Source organism: Sceloporus occidentalis, unplaced genomic scaffold (genome assembly GCF_023333645.1).
Source record: "Sceloporus occidentalis isolate IW3139 unplaced genomic scaffold, rSceOcc1.0.p SCAF_154, whole genome shotgun sequence".
Taxonomy (NCBI): Eukaryota; Metazoa; Chordata; class Lepidosauria; order Squamata; family Phrynosomatidae; genus Sceloporus; species Sceloporus occidentalis.
In genome coordinates, this window is record NW_028317134.1 from 1452814 (window position 1) to 1472503 (window position 19690).

General features: G+C 44.0%; 1 protein-coding gene across 1 annotated transcript in view; it reads right to left on the bottom strand.

Moving 5' to 3' along the window:
• Nucleotides 1–1863: 1863 nt before the first annotated feature.
• The window catches only part of LOC149280549 (E3 ubiquitin-protein ligase HUWE1-like), a 33613-nt gene continuing 15786 nt past the window's right edge, over nt 1864–19690 (bottom strand). The window contains 38 exon segments of the mRNA XM_089500403.1: nt 1864–1966; nt 2121–2311; nt 3267–3448; nt 3549–3666; nt 3832–3937; nt 4126–4404; nt 4564–4704; nt 6238–6355; nt 6476–6721; nt 6813–6968; nt 7057–7138; nt 7518–7645; nt 8122–8324; nt 8442–8574; nt 8664–8820; nt 9007–9113; nt 9284–9781; nt 10109–10650; nt 11155–11257; nt 11611–11899; nt 12007–12224; nt 12313–12446; nt 12644–12893; nt 13100–13378; nt 13989–14034; nt 14190–14344; nt 14652–14741; nt 15239–15417; nt 15544–15772; nt 16176–16344; nt 16609–16742; nt 16985–17098; nt 17164–17224; nt 17501–17643; nt 18104–18276; nt 18446–18628; nt 18774–18985; nt 19066–19283. Coding sequence (XP_089356529.1) covers nt 1864–1966; nt 2121–2311; nt 3267–3448; nt 3549–3666; nt 3832–3937; nt 4126–4404; nt 4564–4704; nt 6238–6355; nt 6476–6721; nt 6813–6968; nt 7057–7138; nt 7518–7645; nt 8122–8324; nt 8442–8574; nt 8664–8820; nt 9007–9113; nt 9284–9781; nt 10109–10650; nt 11155–11257; nt 11611–11899; nt 12007–12224; nt 12313–12446; nt 12644–12893; nt 13100–13378; nt 13989–14034; nt 14190–14344; nt 14652–14741; nt 15239–15417; nt 15544–15772; nt 16176–16344; nt 16609–16742; nt 16985–17098; nt 17164–17224; nt 17501–17643; nt 18104–18276; nt 18446–18628; nt 18774–18985; nt 19066–19283 — 6869 coding nt within the window.

Genomic DNA, 19690 nt, shown 5'->3' on the forward strand with positions numbered 1-19690 from the left:
ACGGACAGAACCAAGTCCTACACGCATCGTCTATTTTAAGCCTTTCGCCTATCCACCTACACTAAAAAGTATATGTAACTACAGCACAACATGGCCCCCCTGTGCCCCTGCCTATCCGAGTTTACATTTCTTCAATGTATTAATCTTTACTGGGAGGCATTTCCACGTACCTACCACATTCTCACTACATGAAAGACTCCGGCAACACAACAGATCTCAAAATAAACGTCTGGTGCGTTAGAAGCATGACTTTTGTTTTGTTTTTTTCTCAACTGTACCCATAGAGGGGATAGGAAAAAATGTTTTGGCTATAAAATGTCCATTTGTCACTTTTAGTCCTGTAGAAGGTTTAAGCCCCCCCCCATAGTTATACAGGCGCATGCACTCTACACAGAACGGCTGACGGAGGAGAGCATTAAAAATGTAACCATTTCACAGATCTAGCTCAGGTTTTCCCGTAGAACTTGGTCCCGTGTAACACCGGAGGAGGGATATCACGGAGCCGGGGATTGCAGAGCTCATGTATAGTCCCAGGTTAAAAGGCATTACAATAAAGCCCTTTAGAAAATCGTGGCTTTCGACATGGCGTTTTTAAGTTTAAACGATCGTGGCAGACTTAAAAATTCTCTGCACACGACATCAGAATAGACTTTAAACAATAGCACGGAAATAAGGGGGCTGGAGATGGCACGATACGTTTATTCCAACAAAGACAAAACATAACCTGTTGGTTTTCAAACTAAACCTTTATTCAAACACTTGCTTTAATTACTCCTGAATGGTCTAGTTGACACAAGTGCTTAATCCCTATATCTTGTGCACAGCGTGTGAGATGTGTACCAGGAACGACAGGCTGAGAATAAGGTCTGGCAGAACTGCCGGGTTTGCTCAATCCGACCACTACCTGCAACCTCCTTCCCTAATCACAGCGCAGCCCCCCCTTTAACAGTCTCGGCCTTCCTAGTATCTGAAGACTTACAGAGAAACCTTGTATTAGGTTTAAAAATTTTCTTCATTTTTATTTTGATTTCAGAAAATTAAAAAAAAAATAAAAAAATCCCAACACAAAAAATAAGTCTAGCAATCCAAACTCAAAATCCAATTAGAAGGGAAAAGACTGAATAAATATAACGGGGAGAAACAAAATGGGGGGGGGGTATTGAACAGAATTAACTTGGGCTGAACCGATTCAAAATTTTGATTTTTCCCATGACTTGCTGTGCCTTTTAAACTCTTTCGTCTGCCCGCCATCTTTTCCGCCCCATCCAATACTCTGAGCACCAACCGAAAGAGGGGCATTAAGAAAAACTGCATCAATAAGGTTCAGTGGTTTATTTACAGGTAAACACCTCTGTATTTTATTTGAAGCTGAAAAGAAAAAAAAATAGCGTTGGAAATAGTGGCTATTTCTTAACGAGAGTGCTCTAGGTTTCCGATTTGCGTCTTTTTTTCCCCCCTCCATTCACATCTTTATTTTAACGTTTCCACCAGCTTCTTTTTACCCTGCTATCTGAACTTTACTTTTTGAAAAAGTTGAGCATCACAACTCATCCTTAAGCAAACTGAAAAGCAAAACAGAAAAAAATATATATTTATATACTTATATATAATTTCCCCCCTGCTTCTCTCCGTTCTCCGTGTCCTTCAGAGCGGCATTTTTAGAAATTTTTTTTATTATTATTATTTTTCCCAAATCTCAGCGCAACAAGTTCACCATCGGAAGGGATCTGAGACAGGCGGCATCTTCAGAAGGCAAGTTCCTCTTCGTGGTGCCAGCAGGGTGAGCAAGATTGATGCATGGCTTGAATTTTTTTTTCTCTCACTAAAGTCCAGTAATAGAAAAGAATGCACGGTAAGGGCGTCCTAAGCCAGGCCAAATCCTTCTGAGCACTCCTGGATGGCCAACAGCAGCATGTGACGTAACTTTTCATAGCTTTCGTACGCTGGGAGGTCCAGCTGGTTGAAACTGTAAGAAAATATGGATAATTTAAAGCCAGACGTACAACATATATCGTGAAAAGTCCTCTAAGAGAGGGGTCAAAATGAATAATGTATACGATTACAGAGTCACCCACGGACATTCTAGAATACAGATGAGTAGTCCTTCATTTTTCTCTTACCAAGTATGGGCAGAAGGCAGTCTATCTGTAGATCGATCATCCCGGTGTATTTGGAATTTCTGGATGCCGTTCATTCCTTCTAGAGCAGCGAAGCCCTGCAGGGGAACTTTAGAGGTTCCAGTTACAAACTGAAGGAACTTGGCCCGGTCAGCCTGGTCGAAGGAGCGCAGCGCTCTCCAAAACCACTGAATCTGTGAGAGAAGACAGCACAGAATAGTTTGACATTTACAACCGTACCATAAAATACACGAGAGGAAAAGCTTCGAACATCTAGAACCAGTTTTAATAGCAGCCAGGATTGAGCATCGACAGTAATTTGGGTCACTTCCACATCCCTGGCGATAAGATTGGCTCAAGATAACGGCAAGTTCAGATGAACCTGACTTTAAAGACTTCAGGTGGTTTCCTGGCTTGACTAACCTTCAGGAAGATACTAAAGTACTGAAAGCGGAAGAGCATTAAACTAAAGAGTCGTTGCTGATTTATGGCAGAATTTCAACAAATCGGCACAGATTAATAAAGGCTTGTGTTTCCAAAGCAGTATGAAAACTTGCATTACTGGTGTTAGGGAAAGACCTCGGACATATGACTAGTGAATACGATCAATGTTCCATCTAATTTTTCTTGGTTGGCGTGCGCAGAAAATTTCTCTTGTGCAAAAATTTTCACAGAGCAAAAATTTTGTGCGCACAATATCTGTGCCGCATAAAGTTTCAAAAAATATATAATTTTTTTCTTTTTATATACTTTTGTACGCACAATTTTTGGACGTGTGCGCTCTCTTAAAAAGCTATGTGCGCGCGCACAAGCGCACGGCTTAGAGGGAACACTGAATACGACAGACAGAAAGTCTCTAGTTCTGTACTGCCACCGACAGCCTAAGCAGCAATCTGTGTCAGGTAGGTTTATCATCCCCTCGTTGGAAGAATGTATAAAAAAGTACTCAGAGGGTTAGGGTTACTCAGAGTACTTTATTATGCTTTTATTATCATAGGGGTGTCAGTGATACTGTCCCTTTAAGCGGACCATAACTAAGGCAACATGCTGCTTACTAAGGGAGCTTTAAATTAATTTCCCAGACCAATCATGAATACAAAAATAGTTAATTTGTCAAACATATCTCAATCACTGGAACTCAGTTCTTACCTGGATGGAGTTGGACTGGTACTTGTGATACTCTGTATTGGATTTCAGATCGTCAATGTCTATTGTGGGCAGGCCGGAAATAAGTAGCTCCAGTTCCTGCTCCGTGAAGATGGAGATAAGACGTTTGGGAATGATCTCATAGAATCCTTCCAGGAAAGCGGCCAGCTGCTTGCGAATGGCACCTGACGCAGAAAGACATTGCCCAAGCCGATTACAAAAACAAGCAGCGGAGAAAGCATCAAGCTTAAACAATCACCAGGAAGCACAAAGCCATTGATGTACCTGTCATCTTCATCTGGCACACAAGGTGAACGTATTCCTTCTTGTTATCTTCAGTTACTAGAATGTTTGCCCCATTAGGCTTCAGATCACGAACTTCACATACTCCAAACTCTTGAACCTGGACAAACGGAGCAAAAAAACACCAAAAAGGGACACAATCAGCGCAGAATGTGAGGACAGAAAAAAGGATCTCACACGGTTGAAAATCATTTTAAAGACCAGTGCAGATAGCTGTTGAAGCGACACTTCCCACCATTGCATCTTTATCTGCATGCGCGCTTACCTCGGTGCTAAACGTCAAGTCATATCCCAGTGTGGAGACATCATTCTCGAGCAAGTAGACAAGACCTTGGTAGAAATGGTAATCTTCACTTTCCATGTCTGTGTACCTGGACCAAAGACACAGAACTGTAGATCACATTCAAATAGAACTCTCCGCTACGATGCGTTTGAGGGACGATACTCCACTTTTAATTTTAATGCCACAGTCCGTTTAAAAAGCTGCTTGGCGGACCCATCCTAACCCACCAGACACACTAATGCACAATGCGAGTTATGTGCAGATGGTCAAACTTACCGGACAGACTTGCCAAGGATGTGCTTGTAGAAGGACCACGTGAAGTAACACTCCAGCAGTCTATTGTCATATACTGCTTTAGCCACAATACGACCCACAAACTTGAAGTAGCTGAGGTGGTTGGGGTTACAGTGCGATGAAGGGTTGATGGTGTAAGTGACACGGTCACCAGGAGATGTGCGGAACAGTGCATACATGGGATTGAACATCTCTCTGGATTCCCATTCCCGGAGCAGCCCACCGGCATCCTGACCTTCCTCACCTTCAAACACTATGTACCTACAAAGAGTAAAGAGGAAACTTTGCTGCAGTGTCCATTAGAATATAAACGGCAAATGAAAGATAAAAGCTCCCTACTAAGGGTCACCACCGCATTAGATGATGGTTATCAACCACGTCCCACAACAGAAATCCCCATTTTCACACTAGGACACTTACAATCTGTTCTTCATTTCTTCAGGAGATTTTCGGTGAAGTTCTCTGTACGAGTCTTCAAACACATGGTCGCGTCGTACATGAACAGCCATGTCTTCTTTGCGCAGCCCTTCATCGAGACGCTCAAGCTCCTGGCGGAAATATCTGTGCAGGGAAGCAGAAACATCTTGTAGCAGCTTAAGCTTCCACAATTATCAAATCAAACACTAAAGCTCACTATTTATATATCACATCAATGTAGCAGGTGTAATAATGAATTGCATAAATGTGGCATATTTACAAATAAATACAACTTTAAAGTAGGGCTGCAACTAACGATTATTTTCATAATCGATTAGTTGGCCGATTATTTTTTCGATTAATCGGATAAAAAAAAATAATTTTTCATTTATTTTAAATTATTTAATAAAGTAACATAGGATGTTAAAAACAAACGGCAGAATAAATTTTTTTTCTTGTTTTTATTTCCCCAACCTGCCCCCCAGTTATGCATATTTGAGCCCAGGATTGCCACACTGCCCTCCCCGACATGCCACACTGCCCTCCCCACATATGCCTTATATACCCTATATGCCTTATACCCCCAGATATGTCACTCCGTCCTCCTCAGGTATGCCGTATACCCCCCTGATATCTCATAGTGCCCTCATAGGATTTGCAGACTCGTTCACAGACAATACTTTTATAAATAAATACAGGATTAATCTTCACTGCCCCCAGGATTTAGATTCCCCTCAGTTTGCCCCCCTTTACCTCTAACTGCACCTTAAGTTAACTTTATTAAATTAATGAAATTAACCCTCAGTCCTCAGCATTAAATTAATCCTGAAGAGAAGACCCCATTAACCAAAACTGCCCCTAAATTAACCCTGAAGACCCCATCAACCACAACTGCCCCTAAATTAACCCATTAACTATAACTGCCCCTAAATTAACCCTAAACACCCCATCAATCACCACTGCCCCTAAATTAACCCTAAACACCCCATTAACTATAACTGCCCCTAAATTAACCCTAAACACCCCATTAACTATAACTGCCCCTAAGTTAACCCTAAACACCCCATTAACTATAACTGCCCCTAAGTTAACCCTAAACACCCCATTAACTATAACTGCCCCTAAGTTAACCCTAAACACCCCATTAACTATAACTGCCCCTAAATTAACCCCCACCTCCCCTAACTTTCAGCAGCCCAAATATTAATTTTATACTCACAGTTAGATGAGTGTCACAGCCATGGCGATGCTAAGGAAATGGGCGGAGCCAATCGGTCGTTTGGCTCCGCCCCTTTCTTCCCTGCAGTCACTGCCGATTGGCCCCGCCCCTTTCTTTCTCCAGCAGCGATTGCAGGGAGGGACTGGAAAAAGGAAGTGGGCAGGCCAATCGGCAGTGACTGCAGGGAGGAACTGTAAGTAGCAACTGCTGCTGTGGCTCCTGTGAGTCACACTAACGGATTATAACGCGAGGGGTATTTTTCAGAGCATTTGCTCTGAAAAAACCCTCATTTTATAATCAATAAAAATCGATTCAACTAATCGATAATGAAATTCGTTGCCAACGAATTTCATTATCGATTATCATCGATTTTATCGATTAGTTGTTGCAGCCCTACTTTAAAGCGCGTAAGACACTTCTTGCTAGTATTCTTAAAACCCAAGGTACGATATACTTACTTGCGTTTCACATCAAAGTCCAAAACTCTGATATAGTCCACCAGAACAGCAAAGGGACCATCGGCAAGGTGGGTGGTAGACTGTCGTAGGATCTGGTTTAACACAGTGCGACGGGTCTCTTTAAATAAATAAAAAAATAACGTTAGATCAGTATAAAAGGTATTTGGCTTTAAGTCTCAAATAACATCTAATAACCTTCTACCTTTTCTACCAAGTACATAAAACTTAAGGTTCTTACCTGCAAAGCGCAGAAACTTCTGTGTGTCAGGAGGCAGGCTGGATGAGATGTGCATAGATGAAGGTTCCCGAGAAAAAAAGGGGTCCAAGGAAGAAGGGGTTGCAGGCATAAGCGGGGCCGGGGACAATGGAGGTGGCTCATCTTTAATGTGAGCTAGCTGGCTCTCCCTCGTGTCTCGTACTGGAGGCTTGCTTTCCCTTTCTGTTGCATGGACAAGGAAAAAGGCTTCTACTGCTGGTTGGAGGACTACAGAAGGAGAAAAACCAAGAACATGAACAATGAAGACTCATTCCATGGAAGAGAAATCGAAGAGAGTGAGCTGCGTAGCTTTGGTTACCCAGAACAGCATGCTGGTCATGAGACTCCTCCAGCTCTTTCAGGCACTCTCCCAGCATGTCCCACAACTCATCAAGGCTGAGCTGTTCACTCAGCAGCGGTAACTCTGGCAGCCGCTCTTCCTCTTTCTTCTCTGCAGCCTGAGAGCCTTCAGAAGCTAAAACAAGCACACAAGGTTACATTACATCGACTACCTGTTACACCCTGAACAAGTAAACATGGTTTGTCCCTGACCGCGCACTGACCAACTGACTGCGTGTCCTGTGTGGCCGGAGAGGGCTGGTCCACATCCATTGGAGACTCTTCTCTGCGAGCCGAACCCTCCGCCTGAACAAAATAAAGACTGATCACTTGGCTGACGAGGACAGCAAGCCTAGCCACATAAAATCAGGAGAGATGAGGCGCACAAGAATAAGCGGCGCACAAGAATAAGCGGCAACTGATCACATGCATCCCACAAGAGGAACATCTCACATCGCCAGAAGCCGTGTACTAACCTGCTTCTGCTAAGCTTGGAAGAAAGTGCATAGGGCAAGCTAGGGATAAGCGTGACAAGGACAAGTCTCACGTGTACATAAAGATGGCGACAAACCAAGAGGCAGGAAAAAGGTGGGGTAGATTAAGGGATGAATAACAGCGTTCAAATTAAAAGGAGGGAGAAACAAACTAAAGGATGGATGTTCTGCCAGCCAGTCATCATGCTAACCGTTGCAGTTTGCAGCTGTCTTCGTGCCCTTTGACCCTCACGTACCATTTGTATAATGGCATCAGCCTCGGCCTCCAGCTGCTGCACAGCTGCCTGGATGCTGCTAGCCGAGGCCAGACTGGCAGCCCCTGCAAGAGAAGAGCGGAGAGGTCATGCAGTGCCTTCTATATTAATCCGCCAGGTGCGTGAGAGACACCTCTACAAACACCTACTTTCCAGCAAAACAGAGTAAACGTGCCCACTGTTACAATACACAGTTTTTCATGACCTTTAAGGTTTGGTAACACATTATAGGCTTCTTATAACCCCTCAACTACTCCGGAATGCTTTATGAAAAAGCTCGGCCCATAGTTGCAGCTTGAGTTATTAGACCAATTACACTATGAAAAAACTGGATGAGGTTTTCCACATTTTTGTATAAAATGCCTGATGAAGGGACCTGAGAGGTCTTGAAAGCTTGCAATCTATATTTACTCAGTTAGCCAATAAAAGGCATCATTCAAAAACCACTTGTCTTCTATGATCCCTATGGTAACCCAACAAAAGTTGCCCTTGCTCATCCCACTTTTTCTGATCCCTTGCGTCAGACATGCAGCTTTCCCACCTAGTCGGCTGGTCTGCTTTGCCTTCTTGTTAGCTCGGCGTGTGTCGTCTCGGAGTTGGATGATGACCTGCAGGACTCTCAGGAAGAACTTTTGCGTGGAAGTCTTTGAAGTCAGCATGGACATGGAGGGCAACTGTAGCTCCCTGCCATCTAGTGGGCGCTTCTGGGATGCCACGATCACCACGTTTTCCGCGATGTCAAACCTGGAGCGCAAAGACGGGGCGGGGAGAGACCTAACATTTTAGATTGACTACTGTCCTAATGTGTAACGGGTTTCCGGATAAAGCACGCGCCCAATGATTCAGGACCGCAATACTCACCTGCTCTGCATTTTGCCCTTTGCTTTGGTGTTCTGGGGTTGTTCTTCCGGCATTCCATCCGGAGAAAGGGCCTCACACTGAATACGTCTCTGCTGCTCCAAGTTATACTCGCGCAGTTCCGCCAAAAGGGTACCTGGATAGCAAACCAGCAACATTCAGTTTGAGAAAAAAAGCAAAATGTGTGCAGGCCGTGAAAGCGTGGGGTATTTCAGATCATCTCACCTATCTGTTTGCACAGAGTGTATCCCAAGTGGTGGGCTCCGCTAAGGAGCAGTTTCAGCACGGTGTCCCTCGTGCCGGCATCACCCCGCGAGAGTTGTAGTAAAACGTTTGCGGCATCCTCCAAGCCTTCCTCTGAACATGAATGGGATGTCAGCACCTGGGAAGGAGACGTTCTGCATGAACCTATACATCTGGTTAGCACGTGCACGTGCCATGAAAGACAGGGTCGCCTAACCATGCACTGCAACATGCAGCCACCCACAGACCTATAAAATATTGGCTGTGAAGACTCATTTTTTTAATTTGCCCAAATATGGGAAATTTGATCATTCCAATCGCTTACCTCAACAGAAAGCTGCAGCTGTTTCTCAGTTAGGCCTGATGCCGCCATCTTTTCTGGGACACCACTGGCGTCGCTGGATTTAGCTGGAGATTTGCTGCTTTTTGTAACTGCTTTAAAAAAAAAAAAAAAAAAAAAAGAAGAAGATTTAGTATAAAAATAGAGGCTTTTACGGGATAGGGTTTAGAATTAAAAATAATTTTTTAAGGTTGAACAGACCATCCAAGGTTTGGTGCGTTATAATACAGGGCATGACTGAAGTACTTACTGGACACCACACTTGTGGCGACTGCCAACGGCACGGTCACTGCTGGTACAGGCACAGGTAGTGAAGCGGCAGCAGGGGTGGGGGCAGGCACGGGAGCGGTTGCATTTGCTTGATTGACTTCCGGCACCTTATTATCAGGCAGGGCAATGGAGATGAGGGAAAGGAGACGAAGCAACTTTTCCGTGAGTAACGAGCTGCGTCGGATAACAGGATGCGACAACATATTCATGAGCTGTCCAAGAGGCGAAGCTTCCAGGCTGCACTGCGAACTCTCGCCCTCTGCCCCCGAGCTCACGGGCACAGACTTTACAGAGGTTTTCCCTTTACGGCTCACATTCATATTGTCCAATTTGACCAACAAGTCCCAGAAATCCGTGGAGCTGTTGTTTGACCCAGTAGCACCCGACGGTGGAAGGCAGGGGCTGCAGGTGACCTTCCTCTCCCTGCCATCGCTGCTCTCTGCACTGCACTCTTTGGCGCGCTGCTGTGTAAAATGGCTGGGGAACACTTAAGGGGGTAAGAGATTGAGGTCAATGAAGAAAGCGGCACGTAGCTACATAACCATGTCTGCTAAATATCCTTAATATAACTACATCCCTTTCTACTCCTTGTTGACGTTGTGACCGCACACAAGCCTCCAGTACGGCAAAGTGAAAACGTACAGACTTATATACACAAAGCCGCAAAATAGAAAGAACTGAAAGGTACATGATAAACAAATGGCACCGTTTTAATCATTAACGAAAAAAAAAGGATGGTATTAGCTAGAACTATGGCAGCCTATATTAAAATCTTTACAACTAGTAAATCTTCCATAGAAAGTTCTAAGCCTTACCTTGGCCAACTGGATAAGCGTATCCAACACATGCCTGCAAACCACCGGCGCAGCTTGTGGGTGTATGTGGACCGTGGAGCCACAGGCAGCATGCTTCTCAGTGTGCTTGCGCCCCAGGGACCTCTGGATTTGGAAGATATTGGTGCGACAGCCAAGAGCGGCATCCATGGACACAGAGAGCCAGGAAAGCTGGTTGGAGTTCTTGGAATCCACCCTGTGCATCAATTCTAACGGGCGGCTGTCGTGGCTGGAAGAGCAGGACTTGACAGTCCCTCTCTTATCGGGGCCTCCGATGGGAGTCTTGGGACTTTCTATGCAGAGTTCACTCTCGCTGCTGCGTTGCAGGATTGACAGTAGACTGCGAATTACCCAGTTACGGGTCTGCGCGTGGTAACAGAGGTTGCGCAGGACGCGATGCAGCCGACTGGTGTTCAGCTTGGGCTCATCCACGAACAACAAGACGAGAAGACAAGAGAGGGTCTCGTGATCAAGCAACAGGCGTCCTCGCAGTCGCAACAGGCTGTCCACATTGCTGCCGGCCGGCCTGACGAGAGAGACTTGTTTCATTAAATTCAAAAAACCTTCACAGTTATCAGCAGACGACAAATTACTTCAACGGACTAAGACATCTAGAATTCACACAGATCTAACGAGTGGTGGGCCTTTTTTTTTTTTTGCTTTTTATCCTCATTTGTAGCTACAATTTTTTTTTTATTATTATTATTATTTTTTAAATGATGAGCCTAGTTCATAATTTTTTTAAATGCGTAGCAACAGCCAATCGCATGTATGGTAGACTTTAGTTGAGGCCACGATAGGAAAAGATGTAAAGTAACAGCTAACGTATCCTTATAGATCTGCATGCAGTAAAAAAGCACTGGAGTCTATACATGTAACATGGGCTAGAATGCTCCTTTAAAGCCGTCTTATTTCATGGTCTGTAAACCCCAGCTTTGCAATGAGATATAGACTTTCAGAGATGAATGGAGTGTCCTGCATTCATCCTACAGTCTATGAAGTTAAATGAATACAACAGATTTAAGCATACCTGGTGTGGGTGCTGCTACCACCCATCTGAAAGGTGCTTCCTCTCTGCACAGCCAGACGTGTGTATTGGACTCCTCTATTCCCACTCAGACGGCTTGTGAAAGCTTAAAATACATTTAACACAGAAACAAGGCATGTTGTGGTTTAATATCTTCTATTTTTTTCTTGTGAGATACAGGATTACGCTTTTGTTGGTGTAATACATTTATTACTCATCTAAAAGTAGCCATCTGGCACACATACTGGCCCAAAGGCAAATCCTACCAAAGTCTTCAAACATAACAGACTTCACAACTAAATCAAACTGAAGTATGAGTCCTAAAAACACTACAACATTGGAAAAAAATATAGCCAGATGTGAAACTGAATAAAGATGAAAATCAAGCTAACCAGGTAGAACATTAGCCATATTTCCAAGGCTAGATTCTATTAGCAATGCATATCATGTTGCAGATACCTGGGCTCCTGAGTATGGCCGACAGGGCAGACGTGCTGCTGTGACCAAACAGTCTCTCATGCATTAGCTGTCTTTGTCTTGCCTCTCGTTCTCTGCGCAAAGCCTGAGCTTCAGCCGCAATGTCAGGGGGCATTACTGCTAGAACGCTGTCCTCCATATCCTCAAGAACACTGCGGCGCAGGTCGGATGGCAAGGTTTGAATGAAGGTCATGGGGTCCATGGGGTTGTCAGAAGTAGTGCTCTGAGCAAGTTCGCGCCTCTGCTGCTCTGCTCTCTGTTGGGCAAGCACCTAAGGACCGGTAGAAATGGCCAATTAATGGGGACAAGCGTTAACTCATGGATATAGAGGAAAGAAATGCATTTCCCAGTGTGTGTGCCTGTTCGTTTGAACCGTACCTCTTCCTGTATGGCAGGTGGTAAAGCTGCCAAGAACTCTGGGCTGACCTCTGTGACACCAGCACTGCCGACCACAGGTGGTGGGATGACCGGCACAGCAGTAGGTGGTGCCCGAGCTGGCGGTCGGATGCCCAGCTGGTTCTGAAGCACCTCTCTGCGTATATCTTCTGGAAGAGCTGCAAGGAAGGATGGGTCCACTCCTTCGGGGAGATTGATACCTGAACCAATAAATACATATGGGACTATAGCATGGTGCTCAGGGAACATTACCATATCATTTGATGGCCGATTGTGCAAGAGAATTACCTGCGAGCGGATCATCATCTTCGCTACTCGTGGACGGCAGGGCTTCTTCAAGGATTCCACTGGAATCTGTTGCCAACAAGGACATGCTAGAATCTCTGACGGAGGGCAAATCAGAGGAGGGAGCACCCGAAGAACTGGAGAAAAAAAAAACAATGACCAAGAGAAGACTTAAAATCGGTCAGCTAATTTCAGAAAGTGAACTAGAAGTAGCCATTGCTGTTGTGCTTCCAAACATAACTATCCACTAACTCATTGTCCTGAGCAGCATCAAGCCGCTTCAGGGAATTGGGTTACAGCAGGTCAGTTCCCCGTGCCCCACGGCGTGACGTACCTCTCCTCACTGTGTTGGGACACCGATGTCTGGCTGCTGGATTGACTTGGTGGCTCCACAACCTGTTGACCAACTGCGACACTACTGCTGACCAACGGCTGTTCTTGATTAACAACCCCAGATGCTTCCCCAACACCTTCCTCTAGAGGTCCAGAGGCGAGGCTACCAGTATCCATGGGTGAGCCCTCCAGCTGGCTGCTCACTGCAGTCAGGGCATCTGAATCCTCTGCTCGTTCAGGTGACAAGGAGGCTAACAAGGAATGGAGATATTTTTTCAGTGACTTGGCCATTTAGATTGTTCATACATAAAGAAAGCTTTAGTCTTAAAAAGAAAAAAAAACTAATTACGCACAACAAATATATTTTACATTTAATATGTTCCATGCATGATTTTAGAAAATGCTGAATTTTCATCGTATAAGACCGAACCATTTCCCTGCATGATATAATACTGACTGATGGAGGGTGCTGGAGACAGTTCCATCTGAGTCGCATCCCCCTCCGCACTGGGTCTTCCTGGTGCCGACGGCTCTTGTTCTGTTGGCATTAACAACTGTCCAACTTCATCGGCACCGGACTCCGTCTGCAAACTCTGTGGCATTTCTGCCAAGGAAGCCTCCGGAGGAAGAGCACGCATAGAAGGATCCAAAGGAACCAGCTCTGGACTTGTTGGTGTTCCTTCTGCAGAAGAAGGAGCAGTGGGGAAATTCTCAGGGCGTCCAGTTCCATCTTGCTCTATGGTGGACATAAACAGAGGCCAATTACTGGTGGGTTGTATTGCAGGTTGGAGGGTGTGCGAGTCAAGAATTCCTTGAGGATCAAAACACAGAAACCCATCTTAAATAATAACACAATGACAAATAAAGCAACTAAAGACATTAAACAAGGCTTATGGAAAAGCCACACCACAAGGAAGGCAGTAAGCTGTATAGTTATCTCCAAAACGGTGGCAAAATATCTACCCCCTTACAACAATACAACTTACTACCTCACCCTGAAGAGGGCAGGTAATGGAAAAGGATTCTCTTAAAGGTATTTATCTGCCAAAAAGATTTCAAAACCACAAAAGGGAAACAAATGAACATATGTACAGAAAAGCCAAGAAATTGGCACAAAATCTAAAAGTCCAAGCAGGTCCAGATATATACATTAAGAGGCCTCGTCCTTGCTGGGGCTGGTAACAGATACCGCAGGAAAGACAGTAAACTGTATAGTTATCTCCTAGATCGGGTGTGACCCCAAAACTATCCAATCTACTACCTCAGCCTGAAGCATCGCAGAATCCACTCGACTGACCTGTGAAGGAGACCGAGGCAGAAAATGCTGCACTATAAGCGATAAATACCTGTAAGGCTCAACTCGAAAGGCATGCTTCGCTTGGAATTGGAAGCCTGGGAAGATTAAGAACAAGGATTAATTAAACCGGTGCTATGCTGCTCAAAGTCACAAAATGTTCATGCAGTAATTCAAATCACAAAAACCTAGGATCTTTTGCTGAAGGTTGGCTCACTACATACACAAGAAAAAGTTCAAAATCGGGACAGACCTGTGAGTTCGGGTCTTTCGATTCCTTCTCTTCTTTAGCTTTATCTGCCATCTTGGCATCTTCTTCTGCCATTTGCTTGCGCCACTTTTCACGTCGCTCCTCGAGTTCTTCGTCACGCAAAGCCTCCAAATGGTTTATTATTGGGACTTTTACAACTGAGAAACAAAAACACACAAGGATCTCTAAACATTTTAACGAATATGGCTTACGCAAGAGATGTCACTGAAAACAAGCCCATAAGTGATTGAGCAATTTGGAAAAATTTGTCAAAATTGTAAAATGTAAAGGAAAAATTTATTTTCATCCATTTACGAACTAAGTACATGTGAAACTCTGAACTGGATATAGCAGAGTCCTACAACAAACATGGCGTTGGTAAACTGATGTGCTTGTCTGTTTCTGAACCTGATGAAATAGTTTGCTCTAGGATGAATTACGTTCATCGCACCGAGGGCTTCTCACCTGCCACGCAGTCATGCATGCTTTCAGCATCTAGGACCTTACATTCTTCCGTCCAGCGAGTCAATGCAGTAGGAATACTGGAGAGAGTACCTGTAACAAAGCAGTATTTATTACTTAGAACTGTATTTATTAGCCCAAGATATGGACACATACTTCATGCATCACTAAAAATGCAAATCAAAGCCTGAAAGCTATTGTATACAGAGATTCATGTAAAAGGTCAAAAGTGATTCAAAAGGGACCTCATAAGCCGTGAATATAAAACTGGTCTGGAACTGCAGATGTGGTGGGGATAGAGATATATTATATTAGGTGTAATTATATATATATATATATATATATATATATATTAGTGTAAGCTGAGGAATTGTAATATGATTGCAGAGTCGGTGGCACAAAGTACAGATGAGAGACCAGTAAAAGGCAGACTAATTCATATCTTTTAGAACACCCGACACCATAGAGGGAACGTTGGGACAAAAAATGAGTCTAAGAACTATTCATAGCCCCTTTAATGTCCCAAATCTCAAGAGCCCACAAAATGAAAACCAGAAACACTGCTGTGCTTGATTACTGTTGTCACTTACCAGCCTGGCTGGTGGCTGTGCTCTGATCATGAAAGAAATCATCCAGAAGTTCATCATCAGATCGAGCTATGATGTGGACATCATCATTTCCTACAAGGAGACGCGCCCGGCCTCGGCTCTGAAGAGGAAGGCTACTACTCAGCTGCAAGATATCAGCGGCGGCCGAGGGACCCAGCAACCTTAAAGGAAGCATGAAGCAGTGTTACCATTACCAACTTACTACTCTTACCTAAGAAATCCGAAGAGATCCCTCATTAAATTCCAGCAAACCTACTACCAACTCTTTTTAGACTTCAACAACTTACCTCTGCAATATTAAGGGTGGGTTTGGTTGCCTGTTGCCAGGACAGTGAACATGTATAGTGTGGCCGGTGTTGGTTGTGAGCTGCCGAAGAGTCCGCTGACTTCTACCGATTCCCTGTGCTAGGCGAGTAGTCGATGTCCCTGCACCAAGAGTGAGAGCACTGTGGTCTGCGTGGCGCACCATGAGAGGGTGCGTGGCGGGGATGTTACCAGGAGATGGAGGGATGTCGGCTGCAGGAATTGAGAACACTTTAGAAAAACTTCTCAAACTGATGCCCAAAATCTCCCTCCCTTGTTGGACACCTATAAAGTCAGCCCGTCCATTGCTTCTGCTACACTTTGACCAGAAAGCATCAAGGTAAGGTATTAAGGGCTATATAGACTTGAAAATACAGCTTATATCACAGGCATGAAGGCAAAAATTAAGGCTTTCAAAGCACAGCCAACATGATTTAACAATATGCTACCAGAGAAAGCCACATGTGCTTATCTGAAAAGATCCAAAATGCAGCACTCTTGGTGCGGACGTTTAGAACCTATACATTTTTATGCCTTGCTGACTGAATGATTCCAAAAAACAATGTTCTCTACGTGGAAATGCTATTTCAGACTTCTGCATGACCAAGAATCTTACTTGCGCTGGAAAACATATTGTCAAACTCAATTATGAGGTCGTCCTCTCGGTCAAAACGTTCAAAGCGCACAAGTGGGGAAGCATTCATGTCTGGGTAATCCTCATCCAGCTCCATCTCTGAGCAGTCGTCGTCATCATCCTCGTCTCCTTCTTCACCTTCCTCATCATCCTGCAGGAAGCATATTGGTCAGTATCCTCAGGAGATGCAATGGGTTCATTTACAGAACAGTCAAGCTTGATTTTCTTTATATTTAATATACATATGCATGGTTTAAAGGATATTTCAGAAAATGTTCTTAGCGAGATGTTTCACAAAGCTATTCTCTGTCTGAAACAGAACTAGATTTTCAAGCAAAGAAGTCCTCGTCTCCATGAAACATGGAGAATCTTACATTGGTAGGCATTGCCACAGAACTCCATCTTTTACTAATACCTGGTCATCTTCATCTTCCTCTTCTTCCTCCTCCTCCTCTTCTTGGCTGTCATCTTCATCCTCATTGCTGCCACTGCTGTCTTCCTCTTGCGTGTGCTCCTCCTCATCCTCTGGATCAAGGATGTTCATAGAATCTGCACAAATGACACAGAAGGTCCCATTAATCCAACAAACTAATATCTAATCACCTTGACAAAGCTGCTCGTTAGTTTACATGTTCTCATGGAGAACTGTAATACATTCTTGCATTCTGTGAGGGAGAAACAGCCATTACTGCTCAACAGCTGGGAAGCCGCTTTTTGGCTATAAATTGCCCGTAAAATACAAACCTACATACTACCATGAGACTTATTTAATCGTCCATCTGACCACTCACCTTCTCTGTTTGCCTGGAGGGTAGACGCTTGACTAAGGTTAGTCGGAGCCTCATCCATTAACACATCCTCTTGCGATTCATCTTCGCCAACTCTGCTCACTAAATGCAGCAAATGAGGCATACATTTTTTGTAACGTACATTTTTCTAAACGTGCTACAAGAAGATTGGAAACGGTACTTACCTGCAGCTCCATCACGATCTAGAAGCTCATCTATCAAATCTTCAAGCTCATTTTTCACCTATCAAGAAAGGAGTGTATCAAACAAAGGACTCCAAACAGTAATTATACCAACAACTTTAGTCACTTTCTTCACTCCAAAAAGATCACTGTCATTACTTGCACTGAAGCTTTGGCATTTAACCATCACAAGCATCAAATACATTTTTCACATTTTTTTTTTTCAAATGGCTGCAGTTTTTTTTGTGATTTCAACAATTTCTAAAGCCCCTTAATAACTAAAGTCTGATCGTTTATATATATATATATATATATATATATATATATATATAGTTACCTGCATTGCCTGGTTGGTGAGGACTTCTGGCTGCCCTGCAATAACTACAGTATCAGACTCCGTCTCTCCATCCATGTCTCCATCAGTTACTTCAGCCTGGGATACATCTGGATCCTCCTCTTGAGCCTCTGCTCCCGTTTCACCTACATCAAATGGTAAGGAATAAAGTAATGAAGAAAGCAAATCAGGGCATGTAACTTGCACACAAAGACAGGGAATTAAGGCGTCTCTTGGGTAGTTTCCAACATAACGTCAGTTTAAGCTCAAATTGAGCTCAAAGAAGGCAAACACGGCTCTCAAAACCATTGCTTTGTGTTATATGAACCATGTCATTTTTAGCTGGTCATTGATAGATCTACCTCTATTGATGTAACTTTACCTTTGCTCAACACAAATTTTAAGGCAGCTTGTGGCACCTACCCACTGGCTCATGACTCCATCAAATACATTTAAGTAATTACATTTGCTACCAGATAGAACGCACACGTTATGAAGACAAACCATAAACCAGCAGCAGAGATTTATGGGGCACAGTTGCTGGCGGTGGATGCAGCCGGTGCAGTTCTGTCTACCCGTGAAGAGTACATACAATGATTACCATACCTGTGTCTGGTTGGTTACTGTTGGGGTCTCTGGAGGCTCCATGGGTGTCCTGTTCTGATTTATTCTTTCCTGATGCTCCTTTACTACCAAACAGGCTGCTAGGCTGGTTGACAATCCGAGACAAAGTCTCTAGAGGTTTAAGGGCTGCATTTACAGTGTTGGCCATATTTGGGCTGCAAGAACAACAGAAAAAAACAGTTTTATGCACAACAAAGATGCAGGACAACCCAGGGTCTTCACAGACTGTTTAACCGTGTCCCTGCCCTCAAGTGCATTTAACTGCATTAAAGCAACCCAACTGCATTAAACAGCCTTAACACACTTAAACGTTAAGTTGTTCACCTGGAGAGATCAAGGCTGTGAGGTACCCGAGCCAAGTCGCTGACAAGGCCCTTCTTTAGAAACAGTCGGATGATGTTGTTCATTCCATTGTGTTGCGTTTTGGTTGTTGCACTGCTATAGAAGCTGGAGGTCGATGGGCAGGACTCCATGATGGTGCTTATAATACACATTACTGCCTGTAACCTGGAAGACAAAATGACAGAAGGTCTAGCCCCTTAAACGCACTACTTTCTGCGGCACTATGTTAATGAGCCATAGACTTTATTCTAGTACTCTACAAGACTCAAAGGCCATACACAGAATCTAAAAAACACGCCACGCTTCCTACCTGGCATGTTTTTCTGTGCTTTCTGCCATAGCTAATGCTCGACCAAGGGCCGCTTTGACCTCATTAACAAGCGCCACCTGGGCATCAGTCCCACTTCCAGCAGCAGCAAGGCTAGCAAGGAAAAGGCGCGCCAGAGCTGGAGTGTCCTTGTCTTCTGCATTTTGTGTGTGTGGCAAGAGGTGGTCCAAAACAAAAGCCAGCACACTACAATCCTACCAATACAAAACAATTAATGGCATTGTAATTCTCCTACCAAACCTGAATACCACATAAGGCTAATGGAATCACATACCTCTTTAATAAGCTCCGACTGCCCAGAAGTATAATTATAGTTGGCAATCAGCGTAGCAATACCCACGTACGACCGGACTGGTTCAGCCAGCAGCCGGAGGATGGTAGAGGTAGGAAGCAGGGGTTTACTAGCTCTTGCTTTAAGTCTCCCGTCCTCTGAATTCCGCTCTGATTCCTTATCCTTCTTTCCTCCCTCTCTGTTCTCTTCTGGGGTCAATGCTGCCAAAAGGGAAACAAATTAAACAGCACTCACAAAAGCGGATTGTTAAAGAAAAGCAATCGGAATCTGTATGTTTCGAGTGCAGCATCAGTGTCTCTCCACCTAATGTATTGGTTTGTCTTAGTCTGTCAATTCTCATCTTGTCAGACCCCTTGAATATATGTATTGTATTAAGCGCTGCATAGATTTGGTGGCGCTACATAAATAAAAGATAATAATAAATAATTGGGAGTTTGTTAAAACCAGCCGAGATGACTGTGTACTGTAACTCCAGATTATGAATGACTGGGAAATGTATCTGAATTATCTGTTGTCGGGATCTGCATAATTACTCCTCCTGTTGCGTTCTCTGCCTTAAGTTGCTAATTGTCATCTACTTGTTTATGGCAAGGAGAAGGGAGAGGAC